This window comes from Trachemys scripta, chromosome 6, assembly GCF_013100865.1.
Source record: "Trachemys scripta elegans isolate TJP31775 chromosome 6, CAS_Tse_1.0, whole genome shotgun sequence".
Taxonomy (NCBI): Eukaryota; Metazoa; Chordata; order Testudines; family Emydidae; genus Trachemys; species Trachemys scripta.
Genome location: NC_048303.1, coordinates 117,197,639 through 117,216,280, shown reverse-complemented (window position 1 = coordinate 117,216,280; position 18,642 = coordinate 117,197,639). Strand labels below are relative to the sequence as shown.

The 18,642-nt window shown below is 44.8% G+C and overlaps 1 protein-coding gene across 1 annotated transcript; it reads left to right on the top strand.

Moving 5' to 3' along the window:
• Positions 1-1,212: 1,212 nt before the first annotated feature.
• Positions 1,213-17,458, top strand: ALDOB (aldolase, fructose-bisphosphate B). The gene is made up of 9 exons (XM_034773015.1): positions 1,213-1,370; positions 11,110-11,231; positions 11,547-11,758; positions 12,316-12,370; positions 14,148-14,308; positions 14,563-14,646; positions 15,292-15,466; positions 16,043-16,242; positions 16,914-17,458. The coding sequence occupies exons 2-9, from the start codon at positions 11,120-11,122 to the stop codon at positions 17,007-17,009; spliced, it is 1,095 nt and encodes a 364-aa protein (XP_034628906.1). The 5' UTR covers positions 1,213-1,370; positions 11,110-11,119; the 3' UTR covers positions 17,010-17,458.
• The last annotated feature ends 1,184 nt before the right edge of the window (positions 17,459-18,642 follow it).

Genomic DNA, 18,642 nt, shown 5'->3' with positions numbered 1-18,642 from the left:
GCAAACAGGCTTATCAGGAAGGAAGTAGAGAGTGAAAGGAAGAAATAATGGACCACATCCTCAGCTAGGGCGAATCACTATCCCTCTAATGACTTTCATGGAGCTATGTTTATTTATACCAGCTGAGGGTTTAGCCCTGTATTCGCTCTAATTGTTTGTGCATTTGCCATGGTCCAAGTCTCACACCATGAGGGACGGATGGGCTTAGTGTGGGAGGGTGCTGGCCTTGTGAAGATGCCCTCCTTTGATGAGAAGCCACAATTCCTTCAACGAGTATCTGGCAACTGCTGCTCACCTGAAGGTTATGACACGTGCCATAAAAAATAGAGCGAGAACGTCAGTGTCTGAGCAAACATTGCATTGTTCAGTTAAAACAAGATCTAATGTCCAAGGCTACCGTGTGTGCCATTGCTGAGAGTATGACGTTGGCTTAACGCAGTCCCTGTACTACATGTGTCCAACCCACTATGGTGGGCTACCTGGAATATGAAAGGCCTACGAAAAAAATCAGCTTTGTTCTATTGTGATTTGACAAACTGAAAATATCAGCAGTATGAGCATAGATGCCTTGGAAGCTGCGTATAGAGAATTCATTTGTTTTTCACAGTGAATAGTATGCATCACATAAGCCTAATTTGAGGGTTTAAGTGTTGAATGGGTCTTGTGCTCGCCTGTCCTCCTACGGTGAATTTAACCCCACAAACAGAATTCCAATTTACACACTGCAATGCACTGAAGCAATTCGTGACATTCATCCTACTGCACTATTACCAGCAGAGACTGACTCTATTACTAAGATTACATACTGAGCTTCATCACTTTGCAAGGCCATATACCAAATACAAGGGAACACATGCTCCCTGGCCCCAAGGGACCAAATCAGAGGGTTGGAACTCCATGGAGCTATGGTGATTTATGCCAGCTGAGGATCTGGCCCTAAAATGCAAGCTCTAGCCAGGTTCACTGTAAGCATGTTTCAGTGTATGTCTTGCAATAATTTGTACTATGGCTTGAAAGGGATGAGGAAGCTGTTGAACTGATCTGTCAAAAGAATCTTTATGGAATTTGTCATTCTCACTCCGAAAGAAACAGAACTAGAATTCTTCTATGCCTGTATATGTGTGTGTGTGTATGAGAGAGAGAGAGAATGAATCTGATTGGCTGGGCAGGTTTGTGGTTCCCTCAGCCAATTAGAGGTGCTGCATAGTGACACCGCCTCAAACAGCCTGAAGAGGAGGGAGAAAAAAAAGAGGAAAACAAATATTGCTGAGAACTTTATAAAAAGTTGGGGAGTTGGGAGATTGGACCTATTTGGTTGCAGCTACCTCAGCAGGAACTTTTTGCAGAGAAGGAGACACTATCCTCAAACAGTGAGTGATAATAAATTACTGATTCAGTTCTGATCTCAATGGGAGGGCGGGGGGAAGAGAGAGTATGAATCTTTCCTGTAAATGTGTGGATTTTGCTTTGTCAGGAACAGTGTGTAAAACTATCATTGCTAACCAAATCAGGAAAGAAACGCATTCATTCTTAGTTTTTCTTTTTTCTGCAGTGATCTCGCTCTCATCTATCTTCTATAAATGTAATAAGCCCCATTTGATGCAATTGCTAGCTTTTTTGGCTTAATTTTGTAACAAAGAACACCTGGAAGAAGCGAATGCGAACACATAATCCTCATCCTTAATTCAGGAGACTGGCTCAATAGCCCGTGTGTTTGTGTCAGTGTCATTTTCTGCTACTTTGTTTAAATGATGATTCATGTAGGTGCACGTGGGAAAATCTGGGGTGCAGCTGCAGAATGCAATCCTCTTTTTATTCCTTGCATGCACATTACACAGTCAGGGCTGATGAAGTGTTACAACCTGCATTTGGTGTTTAATTTCCTCGGAAGTGTTATAGCAGTAGTGCTGGTGAGAATGGCTTTGACAAGGGGACATAGGATAGTCTTGAAAGGAGAAGACTACATGAAAAGAGATAAGAGAAGCTGTTGGCAGAAATATTCCCCTGTACTAGCAGTGGAGTTGGACCCCTTTGAATACAGAGGATGAGAACAGTCATCTTCAGTAAATTGCTCAGAGCTATGCAATATGAATAGGCTCCTTGGCAGCTGCTGACCACCCCATCATCCCCAAGCTAGCACCCTCAACCTCCTGATTCACCCAAAACACCTGCACTGTCCCCTGCTAGCATCCTAAGGACTAGAGCTCTCTAAGGGGCCTGCCAGAACTCTCCACCTACTCCAGGGACAAGTGCCAACTGCCAGCATGGCAGAACCCTCTCACAATCCCCCACTCCTACCACTACCCACCAGGACATGGCTCCACCCAGGCCACCACCAAGAAGAAGAAACAGTTCTCAGCACCTGAAAACGAGTGCTCTAACCAACCCGTCTCCCAGCTGCTGGAATAGTCCCATATATGACCCAGCCACTCCCTAGTCCTCTGGGCACCTGTTTCCCCTGTGCCCTTCACCAAAAAGGAGATGCAGAAGCATTGAGCATAGAGGGGAATGCAGCGCAGCGTCCACTCCCCTCTACAGCCATAAGCTCTGTGGAGGCCAGTGGAGAGGGGCTGTGGAGTCATGTAACCTACACCAGGGATGTCAAACTCAATTTGCCTTAGGGCCAGTACCAGTCCTCAAATCCTCCCAGCAGACCAATAATGTCACTGAAGATGGTGTTCAGAAAAGAAAACGTTTATATTGTATTTTTATTTTGAATTTCTTAGAATAATAAAACTGCCATACAACTTGATACACTTCTTCGTCTGCCAGAGAGTTTTATATTTGCCAGACACCTGGCAATGCTTCAGTTCTGTCAGTTTGTTGATGTTTGGCCACAGTGACTGAGCAGTTGAAACCTTCAGGATTGCAGCAAGGTGTGCATCAGATATTTGTGTTCAGTATTGTGACTTGTTTATATTCATTGTGGGGGGGAAAAGTGATGCTGCCTCCCTAGCTGACTCTGCCTGGCAACTAGTGATGCCGCCTCCATGGCTGACTCTGCCCGGCGACTAGTGATAGTATCTCAGTCCCTCTCCCCCAGCCAATGGGAGCTGTGGGGGGCGGTGCCTGCAGCAGACATTGCCGCATGCAGAGTCTCTCCACCACAGGCCACAGTGGGAAGGTTCTCGGGTCGCATATGGCCCTCAGGCTGGGACTTTGAGACCCCTGCCCTACACCCTCCCACCCACTTTGGAGGGGATAATGTGACCTTAGCTAGTGCCACTTGATGCCAGCCCCCAAAGCAAAGGATAGAGGGTGGAGCCCCCAAAGCAAAGGATAGAGGGTGGGAAAGTTCTTTGCTCCCTCTCCTCTCCCCAATGCCCATAGATATTTAGCAGTCTGTTAGCCAAACCCTACCTTACAAGTTGCTCTAAGAAAAACCATGGTGTATGTATGCCCACTATCTGCACACAGGTGCAGAAAACCAAACAGCCGGCAATCAGGTTTTTTAGGTAATTGGGAGGTCTGATCTTCCAGCCACTTGAGAGAACTTGAACAAAATCACCATCTTCAGCAAAAGTGCTTGCTCGTTTTCCTAAGGCAGTGGCAGTCTGACTCCTTAATCCAGGTGTTTTTCCAGATCTGATACTTGGCAGAGGGGACCCACCCCCTAATCTACATGCTTTACATCTACAGTTTTGTCTTCATGCCTGTGGGACAGTGCAGTGTATATACTGACCACCATCAAAGCCGCATGAGATGCTGATTTGCACTGTGATGGCTTTTCTCTCTCTAGCAGTTATTTTATTTTTTTAAACATGGCTGTTAATTTAATGTTCAGCATGTAGGCTTGTATGTGTAAAGTTCAGTGCTTTAACCATTTCTGGATAATGTTCCCATTCAGGGCATGGTAGGACAGTGCCCTGACTTTCTGTCTTATGAGCACCAGAATGAATGGAAGTACAAGACTGCAGTACAAGAGGGGAAAAGGGAACCCCTACATGGCTTTACGTTCCTCATTTCCTGTAGTCATGAACTGTTAATTCCTGACTTGTTCCTCTAACAGCTGCCTCTCTGTCCCTCATGCACTCTTTAGTGTGCGTATTACTTTCTCTCTTCCTTCACATCTGTTTTGGGTCAAACAGCCTTTTTTATTCTAAACACATTTCCGAAAGGACAATTTGCCTTGTATTCCACACTAATGCTTCTTTGTTTCTTCTCTTAAAGCTTCTTACTTATTTTCTTTGCCATATTTTCAGGCAGTTCCCTTCCTCATTTCCCCTGGAATGAGAGGGTTATCCCCACTTTTGTTTAGGAAGAATAATTTTTCTCAAGTCAATAGAATAATACAAGTATTAAGCATTTTAGAGCCGTTTGCATCTTCCAAGTTTAACACATGTATCAGTGTGTCACATGTCACCCTCTGTACATGAGCCACAGAGAATGCAGATCTGTTGCAGGTCTCACTGGGGAAGCCTGGATCCATAACTCAAGCAACTCATGTGTTTAGCTCTAGCGGTCCCCAGTTAAATCCCTCTTGTTGGCCAAGATGCCAGCCTTGCACAAGCACTTATTAATTTTGTTTCCATTATGCAAAAGGTTAAATTTTCCATCCCAGTGTCCCCAACAGACAGCTGAACCAGAAATCAGACTCGGCTGTTGTACGCTTTGCCTGTTTGTTCTGAGCCACGTTTTAAAACCCCCACCCACATCCATCTGTACACATGCAGCTTTTACTCATTCAAATCACTTTCACACACTTTAAGCACTACCATTTGTGTGCACAATGGTAGAACTTACTCACACAGATCTACTTGCACACAATTTGTGCATACAAATGGGGTTTTGGTGTGTAAATATGTGTGTACACTAGTGCTGAGGAACTGTGCTCACAAGTAATTGTGCAGACAAAGCTGCACACACTCAGAGAGTGCTAAGTGTTCAACACATGTTCCCTGCACATTTGACATATTTTATATAAAAGGAGAGATAAAAGACAGTCGTGAAAACACCTGATGCCAATTGCATCCTCTTTTTCCTGCTGTCCAGAACCCAGATGTTATAACACAACTGGTTTCTCCAGTTTAGGTAGGAGGCTGATAGGCAAATTATTCTAAACCTGACACTGATTGTTTGTAAGAAACAAAGTGCTGAGGGTAATTACCAAGGGAAAGGCACAAAGAAAGAACAGATGCTTCTAACCTGGTCCAAAGTGCAACATGCTAACAACACTGAAATCCTTCCCCATATTCCCTCTCCCATCCCCCATGTGCGCTTGCACTTTCGTCCAGTCTGTTGTAATATTAACTGAATGCAATGTTTGTGCTGATGTCTGTGATAATATTTCCCACTGTGCATACTGGGGAAAGGTCTAAATTCCAACACAGCAATATTGACTTTCATTACCATGTTTTTCTGGTCCAGCTGCCTCTCTGCCAGGGACCGGCTTAGACAAACAGCCCCGTTTGTTTAAAGCACCAGCAAAGCTTGCTGGAAAGCTCTGCAGAACATTCTATTTAGCCACTACGCTGCATCTGATTTTGTGCATTTTCTATATATGTATTCCTTTATTGTTGCTCTTCCTCCCGCCTTTCCGTTTTGTGAACAATTACAATAAACAGGAAAATAACACTCATGGGCCAGATCTTCAGCTGGTGTAAATTAGCATAGCTCCACTGAAGGCACTTGAACTATAACTGTTTACAGCAGCTGAGGATCTGGCCCATAACTTGACATGGCTGGCCTTTTTCCACTAAGCAGATGAGGTACAACTGGCTGGCAGATAAAAATATTGGCAACATCAGTAGCAGAGCCAAGCGCAGACCCCATGTCTCCTGCATTCCAGTCCAATTTCCTATCTGCTGGACCATGCTCTCTCTTCAGCAGGCCTTTATAATTTCTGTTGATACATTTATGGAAGCCTGTTTTTCATGAGGCAGCCATAGTTGAGCAACGACCAATGATGGGCCAGGTTCTGCCATCCCTGCTCGTAATGAGCAATACTTTACTGCCTGAATAGCATTTCTGAAATCAATGGGGCTGCTCTCAAAGAAAGTATTGCTAAGTGTAAGGCTTGGTCTACACTAAACCCCCAAATCGAACTAAGGTACGCAACTTCAGCTACGTGAATAACGTAGCTGAAGTCGACGTACCTTAGTTCGAACTTACCGCGGTCCAGACCCGGCAGGCAGGCTCCCCCGTCGACTCCGCGTACTCCTCGCGGCGAGCAGGATTACCGGAGTCGATGGGGAGCACTTCTGAGTTTGATTTATCGCGTCCAGACAAGACGCGATAAATCGAACCCAGAAGTTCGATTGCCTGCCGCCGAACCAGCGCGGTAAGTATAGACAAGCCCTAAGAGTAGCAGAATCTGGCAATAGATAACTAAATCTATTCACCAAAATAAATGACCATTTCTAGGCTCCCTGGTTGGTTTTGTTGCGCATCCATCCATTCTTTAGCATTTTGAAAGGGTGTCATAACTATAAAAGGAAGGGTAACAGCTGTCCTGTGTACAGTACTATAAAATCCCTCCTGGCCAGAGACTCCAAAATCCTTTTCCCTGTAAAGGGTTAAGAAGCAGGTAACCTGGCTGGCATCTGACCCAAAGGACCAATAAGGGGACAAGATACTTTCAAATCTTGGGGGGGCGGAAGGCTTTTGTTTGTGCTCTTTGTTTGGGTTGTTAGTTCGCTCTTGGGACTGAGAGGGAGCAGACATCAATCCAGGTTCTCCACATCTTTCTAAACAAGTCTCTCCTATTTCAAACTTGTAAGTAAAAAGCCAGGCAAGGCGTCTTAGTTTTACTTTGTTTTCTCAACTTGTAAATGTACCTTTTACTAGAGTGTTTATCTTTGTTTGCTGTACTTTGAACCTAAGACTAGAGGGGAGTCCTCTGAGCTCTTTAAGTTTGATTACCCTGTAAAGTTATTTTCCATACTGATTTTACAGAGATGATTTTTACCTTTTTCTTTAATTAAAAACCTTCTTTTTAAGAACCTGATTGATTTTTTCCTTGTTTTAGATCCCAGGGGGGTTGGAACTGTATTCACCAGGAGTTGGTGGGAGGAAGGAGGGGAATGGTTAATTTCTCCTTGTTTTAAGATCCAAGGGGTTTGGATCTGTATTTACCAGGGAATTGGTGAAAGGTTTCTCAAGGCTTCCTAGGGAAGGGAATCCATTGGGATGGTGGCAGCGGACCAGACCTAAGCTGGTAGTTAAGCTTAGAAGTCTTCATGCAGGCCCCCACATTTTGTACCCTAAAGTTCAAAGTGAAGATACAGCCTTGACAAAGGGTATTTATGCAAAACCGGGAACTTTCATCTGCTCTTGCAACTCATTTCTGTTTGATATCAGACTCCTTTATTTAATATTGCCATTTGCTGTGGACAGGCATGTGATGGCTCATTGGTTTACGGCAGCTGCAGTGTATGGCTTTAGAAGTTGAAACTCAGAAGTGAGGTTCTGATTGGCTGGTGGTATGTGTGTTATGTTATCTCTCTCAAATTTTCCCAGCTAAAGGATCATCACTAAGCAGGTATACAGAGCACCTAGAAATCACCACGCCTTGGTCTAACTTCCAGCAAAACCACCATCCCATACTGAGATTCACAGCTGTCTCCCATACAATTGCTGTGCACCGCAGAGAGCTAATTACTCACTTGTTACACCAGCTCATTGCCACTCTTAACAGGTAGATTCCACCTACTGTATCACAGATTTCCTTGCCATATGCACAGGGTGTAGATATACGTCCCGACCCTTTTCCAAGACCTCAGAACACGGTAGGGAAAAAAATCTAAATATATCTTTTCCTCTGGGAGGATTCTACAGTATCCTGTAGTAAGGGTCCGGAACACAAAGGACCAGTTTGTACAACCCTCACCTTAGGGAACACTTAAAGTGAATGGGATTGCTCATGTGAATTACTGCTTGTTGACCTGAGTAAGGGTGCCCCAGATTGGCCCTAAGACTTACAGTAGTGCTACTGAAGTGTTTTGAGCTATTATTCATCAGTGCTAGCTCTTGTTTAGGCAGTATTTTAGGACACCCAAGTGCATGCTAAAAGCTGGTCTGCACAGAGTCCCACTGAAGACAGTGGGATTCAAGGATCAGGGCCTAAGCATGTAAGTTAGAGAATTAAATGGGAGGTGACATGTCTAACGGATAGATACAAGCAGTTCCATTCACCACAATGGCATCCCCGTCACCGTGTCATGGCATTGCAGGAGTCTTCACTTCTTGCATCCCCTGTTGATCGCTTCCTTGAACCTGCAATGGCCCGTTTGTGCCCACGACTTAGCCCTTCAAAGTCATGTCTAGTTCAGACCCCTTCTGGGGTAACAAGAGATCCTTTCACCCCTCACAGGCTACTCCCTAGCCCATCCTCTGGACTCACATCTCAGCCGCATCCTGTGCTCAGTAATCCTTGTGTTGAGGCTTCAAGACCCCCTCCTTGGGGCTGATGAGGGAGCACAGATACACTTTCTGCTCTGGGTTCCAGTCCAGGGACACTGTGTTAAAATGGGTCTGCTCCTTCTAGTGGTGTAATCCTAATCTGCAGCATTGCCCTGCCAGCCTGGCTCTCTAAACCCACCCCCAAACTGCTCTAATTCTGACCCCATTCTGTGGGAGGCAAGGCCCTGGGGCATACTCAGCACCACTACACCATTCACATGTGCTGCTGTTTCCCTGGCTATTTCCTACCTCTGAGCCCCTAATGTTGTTTCCCAGTAGGCTGTGGTTAACACAGCCTTTCCTTTGGTTCCCAAGTCTTCTCCCTAGGTCCTCCCTCCTCCTTGTTCCTACTCTGGAACATTCATCCCTAGGACTGCCTTGCTGGGCCGTATCTTTTTCCAGGACACTCACTACAGAATATAACTCCATCTCTGAGGCTTCTTTAGACTACCTTCACCAGACCCTACCTAGAGAGAAGGAACTCCTATCTCTTCTTTCTGATTCAGTTCTATCTCTACATCCTCCTCCTTGACCTTTCACAGCCGGGGTCACTAATGGTAATTAAGCTACTAGATCAGGATCAGTTGGGGGACAACTGCTAGGTCACAGGCAAGACAGAGTCCGACTCCCCATAAAGGCCCTGCCAGCCTGTGATAGTAGTGAACTGGACCTAGAGTCAGGAAACTGGGGATCTATTACTGGTTTAGCCCCTGACCTGCTCTTTGACTGTGGGCAAGTCACTGCTTCTGTGTTACCCCCTCCCACAATTTTTCTGTCTTGTCTGTTTAGAATGTAAGCTATATGGGGCAGGGACCGTCTCTCACTATGGGTTTGTTTGTGTGGCACCTAATCTTCGTTGGGGCTACAAGGATTGTAATACAAATAATTACAATAATAATCAGAACAGGGACTTATCTTCTTCTTAAGACCTTTATAAAGGATGGATGACAGATAGATGAGGCCACAACATACATGAGGAAGGACCTGGATCTCAGAAGTGTGATCACAGGGCCATACAGTGTAAGCATTACTGTAGAATACCGGCATACTTCTCGATAAAGGCCTCTAGGAAGTATTTTTTTCTGGGACAGATATACTTCTCATTGTCCACCCAAAGAACAAACCCAAGCTGTCAGGTGTGTTCTCCTTCCTTATCGAAACCTTAATAAGATCATACACCACCCTCAGCAAAAGACAGAATCTAACTCTCACTCAGGTGAAATTCTCAGCTGGTGACTCTCAGCCACAGCCTGATAAAATAGGAGTGGATTAGGATCCATTTGCAATCCAAGATCTTGTATAGAGTAGGATTAATTCGTCTCACATTTGATTTGCTTTCCTGTGAAACAGCTAACACCTCATGCAGTTCTGAGAGGAGCCCCAGGCATACAAATTATAGACACACAGCAGGAAAGAAGGGGTGAGAGAGCATTGAGCCATACAAGCAAATACCTACAAGGCAGGCGAGGGAAGAGGAGGAGAGATTTGTTAGCAGACAGTGTACCATGTGGGAGATAAGAGAGAACTCTTAGTTATTTAGGAGCAAAGTATCTAATCTGCTTTACAAAGAACTTTGCAAGTCAGCAGTTAATGTGTGTTACTTTGTCCCAGATTTTAATGATTTAATTACAGGCTTGGCGGAATTCTTTTTTTTTCTTCTTCAAATTTTGAGCGATAATATCAACATTTATCTTAAAAGATTTTTATTTTATTTTATCAATTTAAATTTTCAGTTGGGGGAAATTATGAAGGGGAGGGGTCAGAATTATTTAATGACTGTAGATGTTGAGATTCAAAAAGTTAAAGCTTTATAGCTGTTAACATGAATTGTCAATATCACGTCAAAATATGCAAAGTAAGTATCCTTAATTCAAATTCTGAAGCTCTCAAGCATCATTTTTCTTGCTTTGCCGAGCTGTAAATTTTGATTATTATGTCTGGAAATATCTTTTTGTCAGTTTCTGTGTGTCCAGTGAAATTGACATTTATGGATACAAAATCTAATCCTTCCAAGCCTATTTACTGAACTGCCTTTGGGCTCTGAGCACGTCCAGTTATATACAAAAATCCACACTTGGATTCCTTTCCCAAGGGGGCTCAGTGAGGACATTTTAGCAGTAGCTGCCGCAGTCTACCCTGCTGTCATGTGAAGACAAACTGCAAAGGAGAAGAACCTGCTGGAATGGGCCACTGTTGCCACCTCTGGGGGAAAAGGAGACTGAACTGGTATTTTTTGCACCCACCTGGAATGGCATTTATAAGGCAAATTCTGGGAGAGAAGAAGAGCCTGAACTGGATTTCAGTGCACACTAATGTGGATTCTCGTTCCCAGATCTGAAAGGAAGAATGGTCTAATGGTTAATGTACCGGAGCCTAGTGCTGCCACAGACATCCTGTGTGACTCTGGGCAAGTCACTTAACCTCTCTGTGTCTCACTTCCCCATCTGCAAATGGGAATAATGGCACTTCCCTACCTCCCAGGAATAGACTGGGAGGCATTCCAATACTATGCTAAAGGAGGGGTGGGAGTGGTGGGGTCACATAAGTACGTAGCTAGATAGATGTCTGTAAGAATATAGAGAACCTCACTCCCACCAGAAGGAGATGCATGAGATTGTTGTGTCTGTATCCAATCAATGTGATTTTACAAACACTATCCACAGCATAACTCAGCTTGGAACAATGGGTGTCTCTATGTGTCTCCTCCAGAATAGCCATCATGACCCACCAGTTTCCAGCGCTGACTCCGGAGCAGAAGAAGGCCCTGTCTGGCATAGCACAGCGGATTGTGGCTCCAGGGAAGGGGATCCTGGCTGCAGATGAGTCTGTGGGTGAGTTGAACAGTTATTGATATTTCTTAGTGTCCTTCAAGCCATTTTGCTTTGAAATAATTTGAGATACCAGGCAGGAGTAAATGAATGCCAGGAGTAAATGCTCGCTCTTTCTTCAGGAGCGAGCTGTCCATCAGGGAAGGGTTGGGGTCCGTAGACAGAACTATGAGGGCATGAGCTGAGGAGAGAAGCCCAGGTCTGCACAGACACAGAAAGCCTAATTCTCAGTTACTCCATCCTTGCACTTATACAAGATAAGTGAAAGGACAATCATGCCCAATATTGTGTTCTCTGACCTTTGGCCCCTCTTGCTAGGTACTATGGGGAGCAGACTGCAGAGGATCAAGGTGGAGAACACAGAGGAAAATCGCCGCGCCTTCCGAGAGATCCTCTTTTCTTCAGATGCCTCCATCAATCAGAGCATTGGGGGCGTGATCTTCTTTCATGAGACCCTCTATCAGAAGGACAGCAGTGGAAAGCCATTCCCAAATGTCATCAAAGACAAAGGCATTGTGGTGGGAATAAAGGTGAATATCTCCAAGGGCTCTGCTGGCATAATAGCCCCAGAGTCCTTCCCAGTGTGAACTGTGCCCAGGCAGGGATCTCGCTGATAAGCAATGCTCTTTTGTCATTCTGGCACCATTCTCTGCATTACCCCTGCAGCTAATGCTCCTGTACTATTAGCCAAGCCACAGCTACAGCCACTGATCCTGACCTGTTTTATCCAGCAAATCCCCCACCCCCTAGAGCTCTTGCTTCACCCTTCCATCCCCTTGTCCTCAAGACTCTTGATTCCATCCTCTCCAGTGACTCTCCCCAACTCCTAGAGTTCTTGGGTTGTTCCCGCCAACAATTCTGCTTCCCACTCCCAATGCTCTGTTTGTTCATTGTCATGCATTGTTCTCTTCTGCAATTTCCCCATTCCCCAGCACTTGTTTTCTGCCCACCAAGGTCCTGCACCATTTGTTACAGTGACTCCTGCTGGCGAAGGCTGAGGAGTCTGTACTAGCTCTGGGTTACAGTGGCAGAAATTATACTGATCTGTTAATTGTTAACACATCTTCCTTTCTGTGTACTTCCATAGCTAGATAAAGGAACAGCCCCGCTGGCAGGAACAAATGGAGAAACCACCATTCAAGGTGAGACATTTCCTCTAAGCCAGTGGTTCCCACACTTTAACAATCTGTGAACCCCTTTCACTAAAATGTCAAGTCTCACAAACCCCCTCCTAAAAATGAATGTTTCCAGGGATTTTCTCCTTTACCTGAGTATAAATTATAAGAGCAGTGATCTTGGAAATATAAAATTTGTTTTTATGACATGCTTATTACACACTATTTATTAATTATTTATCATTACAGTATTTTGATTACATTATGAAAACAGCAACACTCTTCTAAGATCTCACTTTCGTAGCTTGTATCACTTTGAATAAGCCTGTTATAAGACAAAGCTACTATGCTTCATCAAGGAGTATCAGATGTGAAACAGTGTGAAGGTATTTAAGAAGCCAACTCAAAGAGTTCCTCCTACACAAGCATTCAGGTCTTGAGCAGTCCAGGCAAACAACGCACGTTACAACAAAGCTTAAACTTGTTCTTCATTATAATTTAAAAAACAATACTAGCTGCCTATTTACTTTTAAAAACAGCAAAAAATATCTACCTCCCTTTCCATTTCTTAGAAGGAGTCTTGAAGTTTAAATCTCCTCAGTGTGATAGAGCTGCTTGCTTTGATCTGCTTAGCTCTTGGAAGTCCAGGGGCTCCGGGCTGCTGGCCCCATGCTGCCCAGGGTCCCTAGGGACAGCTCTGTCCACCATTAGGGAATTTTTTCCCAAGAACCCCCTGTAACATTTCGCAAACCCCCAGTGGTTCACGAACCCCAGTTTGGGAAACATTGCTCTAAGCCATTAAGAATGGGGCTGCATTTCCTGGCAAGGAGAATTTTAAATGACTGGAGTAGGGCTTAGCTATGGTTCTCAAAGTGAAAGCCATGTGGGGCAGGGAGAAGAAGGTGCACTACACAAGCAGCAGTGGCTGGAAGCATCGTGCTTGCAAAGAGCAGGAGTAAAATAGTACCTCCAAAGGCGCTGGAGGGTGGGAGGGGGGATACGTGCTCATTGGCACCCCTTGCTCCACACTTAGACACTTAGGTATAATGCACTCCTCCATAACCACAGCCCTCCAGATACCAGCCAGAATGCAGAGAGCAGCCTCCCACTGCCAAGAAACATCCCTTTTGGCTTGATGAGCACTGCCAGCAGCACCAGTGGCTGCAAGGTAATAAGTAGGCAGAAGGGTAGTAATTTACAAGAGCTCTTTGTCTTGCTTCAAGGCATAAAACTGATCACCAACTGGGATCAGAAAGGATTTATCCCCTCACCCCTCTCCCCCAAGTTAACATTATATGGTTGTTCGTGTGTATTTTGGGGAGTGCAATTAGATGGGAGTAGTGGTCGTTTTCCCCCTGAGGTATCAGGTTTTACAGTCAGAATCAGGAGATCAGATTTTATGTACTAATCCTCTGATTTTGTGCAGCAGTTCCTGTTTCTAACATTATGGGTCCTGCATTATTACTGTCCCAGAGGCTTTGCTAACCACAGATTATACCCAGGGTTTCCCTAGTTACCATCCTAGCGCTGTCAATTTAAGGAACCCCATTCCCTGAGGGCTATACTATGAGCAGCTATTGCATTGGGCATGCACAGAGTGGAGACATTTTGCATGCCCCCTGGCTAGTCTGCATAAGGACCACAGGACAGCAGTCTCCAGGAGAAGGTAGGAGCTACAGGCCACCTGCATTGGCCCTGCATCCCCACCTCCACAGGGTTGCGTAGAGGACACAAAGTTCAGCCCCAATCACATAAATTTGGAGGCGCTAAATAAGGCACCTTCCTTTCCCTTTAATACCTGCAGGGCTGGATGGGCTCGCTGAGCGCTGCGCCCAGTATAAGAAGGATGGCGCTGATTTTGGCAAGTGGCGTGCTGTGCTGAAGATCACAGACACAACTCCCTCCACTCTAGCCATCCAGGAGAATGCCAACACGCTGGCACGCTATGCCAGCATCTGCCAGCAGGTATAAACTCTCAATGTGTGTGTGAAATAGTTCCTTCCTGTGCTGTGGGAATAAGTTGTGCCCTTTCCTACTCCCTTTTGAAATAGTTCCCATGTGTTTGAGAGGAGGCCTTTTTGTCCGTCATGCTGAGAGAGTCTGTTGGTATCTTCTCTTTTCTGGTAGTTCTCTTTGCTTTACTACCCCTTTCTCAGGTTATCCCTACTAGGGCAGTCTCTTGTCCAGACCTTCACTGACTTCTGTTTTTCCATTCTTAGCATGGGTTGGTGCCCATTGTAGAACCGGAGATCCTACCCGATGGAGACCATGACCTCCAGCGCTGTCAGTATGTTACTGAGAAGGTAAGATTCTTACCTACCAGACATGTCCCATTTTCATCAATCAGCATAATAATAATAATACTTAGCTCTTAAACAGAGCTTTGCATCCATAAGTCTCAAAGCACTTTCTTATCCCCATTTTACAGATGGATGGTGGGGTGGGGAAGGGAAGGAGGCACTGAAAGGTTACTGTGTGACCTTGGGCAACTCACTTAAGTGACAGAGGTGGGAATAGTGCCCTAGCCACGAGGCCACTCTGTTTCCCTGCTGAGAAGGGCTCACCCTTCTAGGAGAAGAGGTATCATCCAGGTTTCCACTGCCATTCCATATTTTGTAACTTTCCCATTCCAGAGTAAGGTAGGTTTGAGGGGCTAAAGCTAAGAATTCTAAGACTATGGAGAATGAATTCCTTTATCATCCCCGGGGACAAATATTTCTCCATAGCATGTTTGGTGGGCTTCTTGGTAAAATGATGGAAGGGGGGCTGAAGCCCAGCCTGGATAAAACGTGGACAGTCAATTCCGCTCTCATCCCAGAAATAGGTTGTCCCTCTACAGCAGATTTGGAGACCTGGGTCCCTCTGGTGAATCAGTATGGGAGTGAAGCCCAGCATTGAGCGAACATGAATAAGCATTGAATGATCCTCCTGTTCCCATTGTTTCCCAGGTCCTGGCTGCTGTCTACAAGGCCCTGAATGATCATCATGTCTACCTGGAGGGAACACTGCTGAAACCCAATATGGTGACTGCTGGGCATTCCTGCCCCAAGAAGTACACCCCCCAGGAGGTAGCCATGGCAACAGTCACTGCCCTCCATCGCACTGTTCCTGCCGCTGTTCCTGGTAACTCATTCATTACTATCCATTGCTTCTCCATGCAGATTCAAGGATCATCCATCCAAGTGCCTCAAACGCTTATTGGGGTTGCTTGTAGGACCTATCGTGATCTGAAACCATCAAATCTCATGCACTGAGGTGCAGTAAGACCTTGGGGGGAGGGGTCAGACCACAATGTCTCCCCTGTTTAGTCTAAGATATAGGTCTCCATTTGCTTCCATTTAATGACCTGTTCTGTTCCCAGGGGGCTGGGTTGTGTTGTTGTTGTTGCATTGATATATTTTAAGAGAATTTGTTGCATCTCCAGTTATGGACCAAATAGCAGACACCAGTGGTAGATTTGACTGGGCATCATATGCAATCTTACTGAGGACTGATAGGATACAATATCTATGGATATACAGTTGACCTAATTCTCTTCAGTCTCACCTAATTGCCTTCTTTGGGAAAACCGTGATTTGTGATATGTGATTCTTTATGTTCCTGCTGCCTCCACTACAAGATTCTGCTTCATCTCAGGACATTAGAGTGAATCAGTGGTCTCTAAACTTATAACTTCTTTTTTTTTTTTACCTCCTGCAGGAATCTGTTTCCTGTCTGGAGGCCAAAGTGAAGAGGAAGCTTCTCTCAACCTCAATGCTATCAACCAGTGCCCTTTGCCCAAACCCTGGAAGCTGACCTTCTCATATGGACGGGCTCTGCAGGCGTCAGCACTTGCTGCATGGTCTGGCAAACCTGAGAACAAGAAGGCTACTCAAGAGGCATTTTGCAAACGGGCACAGGTATGGGACCTTCACTTCATCATCATGACTGAACCGACGCCAGACCTTCCAGTTCTAAGTCCAGGTCTTTAAAAGCACAATCACCCTACTTTAGAGAAATACTGTACAACATATGGTGTGATAAATGGGGATATGTTCCCCAAGTTTTAAAGATTCCTGTTGCTTTGATCCATCCTTGTGTTTCATGTTCATCCAAGGATGACGGCCCCACACGCAGGTCTATCACAGGAAACTGCAGTGCAAGCTTCCCCTCAAAGCCCCAATAATAGTCCTCAAATCTATTCTGGAGACATCAGTAAGAATAAGTCAGTGGTTTATTCTCCTTACCCACTCGATCTTCAGTCTCTTTGCTGAGACTGCCAACCAGGATGCTAATTAAAGGTAATTTCTGTGGACATTTTTACAATACGGGTAAATTTGTCTTTTATATAGGCCAACACACAGCTATCAGATAGCAATAACTTTTGATCACTAGCATTCTGCTTAGAAGTATAACAGTCTTTATCTTATCTGTTTCCTAAATTCTCCAATCCCCCTTGTAAATTTTGTTTGGGAATTCACAAAAGCACTCCCTATTTCCCTGTGTTCTTTATTTCTCCCTGTTTTGTTTTGTTTTTTTTTAATTTTCCTCTGCGTAACTAACTGTTTCTCCCTCCTTTTTGTTTTTTCAGATTAATGGGTTAGCATCCAAAGGACAATATGTTGTCTCTGGGAAGAGTGATGCAGCTGCGAAACAGTCCCTTTTCACTGCCAGCTACACGTACTAGGGTGTGGGAATACACCACCACCCTGTCCCTCTAGGGGGACTGAAAAAGGAAAAATCCTAACCCCATAAAGGAAACTGGAAATCATGTGGGTTCAAACTATGGGCTCCACTGCACACTTTAATCCTAAAATATAGGGAGAAAATCAAATCATCTTATCCAAGAAAATGGTACCTGTTTTACAGACTTAGCCCCTACTGCCATTGATAATTTACCAAATCGCTCTCTCCCCCTGAGAGGGTTTTTACTTTGTTCCTTAGAAAGATGGGAATGCGGGCATCAATTCTCACCCATGCCATCAATTTTCTCTGTTTACCAGCAAATAAAGCGCATGCCCCCTCCAAAACCACACTCTGCAGCTGGAGAGAGCACACTGGACTCCTGTATTACACATTCTAGATATTGTTTTCAATCTATGGGCTGTGAATAAAGCATCTGCAACTGTGAAATTATATGCAGCTGATAAATTTTAATTGTGTGTGAAGGTTTAATTCTTTCTCACAAGTGCACATATACACCTTGGGCTTACTTTCAATTGCTTGTTGAATTTTATGTGTACAAACTAAACCAGACAAAATAACTGCCAATGAGATCAAAATCATATTTTTAAAAAAAATATATATAAAATTCTGTATGTCTGATAATGACTTAGGACTTGATCCTGCAATGTGAGTTCAGAGGGCCTTCAGGTAAGCTCAGGGTTCTGCCTGCGAGGCACAGCTTTCAGGGTCAGAGCCATAGATAGTTAAAGCTACCTCCAAAGACTGTGTCCAGAGAATCCTTCTCTTCAAGTTTATGCTGAGCCTGGTGCATATTGGGACAGGACTTTGAGAGCTGAGTTAATGATGTGTGAATAATACCTAACTCTTACATGGCACTTTTCATACACAGATCTCAAAGCACTTTACAAAGGAAATAAACATTGCTATCCCCATTTTACAGACTGAGGAAACTGAAGCACAGAGACTAAGTGATTTGTCCAAAGCTACTCAGAACACCAGAAAGAGAACCCCCGTCTCCTGAGTTCCCAAGCTGGACTCTATCCACTAGGTCCTGCTGCCTCTTAGATACTGATCCAGTGTGCACACCCTCTGTAAACTTGTAGTCACTGTCACATTCTGGGGTTCAATCCAGATGAGTGAGGGGTTGTATCACAGCCTGCCCTGTAACCCTGGATGCCTCACAATGCTTTGCTGTTGTACTTCCCAACCTGAGCTGCTCACAGTCTACCACCATGCAGGTCACACCCTGAGGGTCTGTATACAGCTACAGCCCTGGTCCTGCAGCTATGACCCCAGCAGCCTGTCAGCAACACACCAGTCACACTCTGGCTTCTACCAGCCTTGGTTACTACTTGCAGGGTGACCCCAACACACTCCCAGTCCCACATTTTCCAAAATCAGGTGATCTGCACTGTCCAGCCCTTTCCTGGACAGTTCCGATATTAAAGGTTTGTTGCTCCTGTAAATAGTCAATATTCAACAGTTTGCTACTTTAACTGGAGTCACCGAACAGTTCAGTCTAAACACAGCATTGGATTGGTTTAGATTTAAAAACAATAAAACAGGTTTATTAACAAAAGAAGATAGGATTTTAAGTGAATTCAAGTATGAGAGAGAAAGTTAGAAATGGTTAT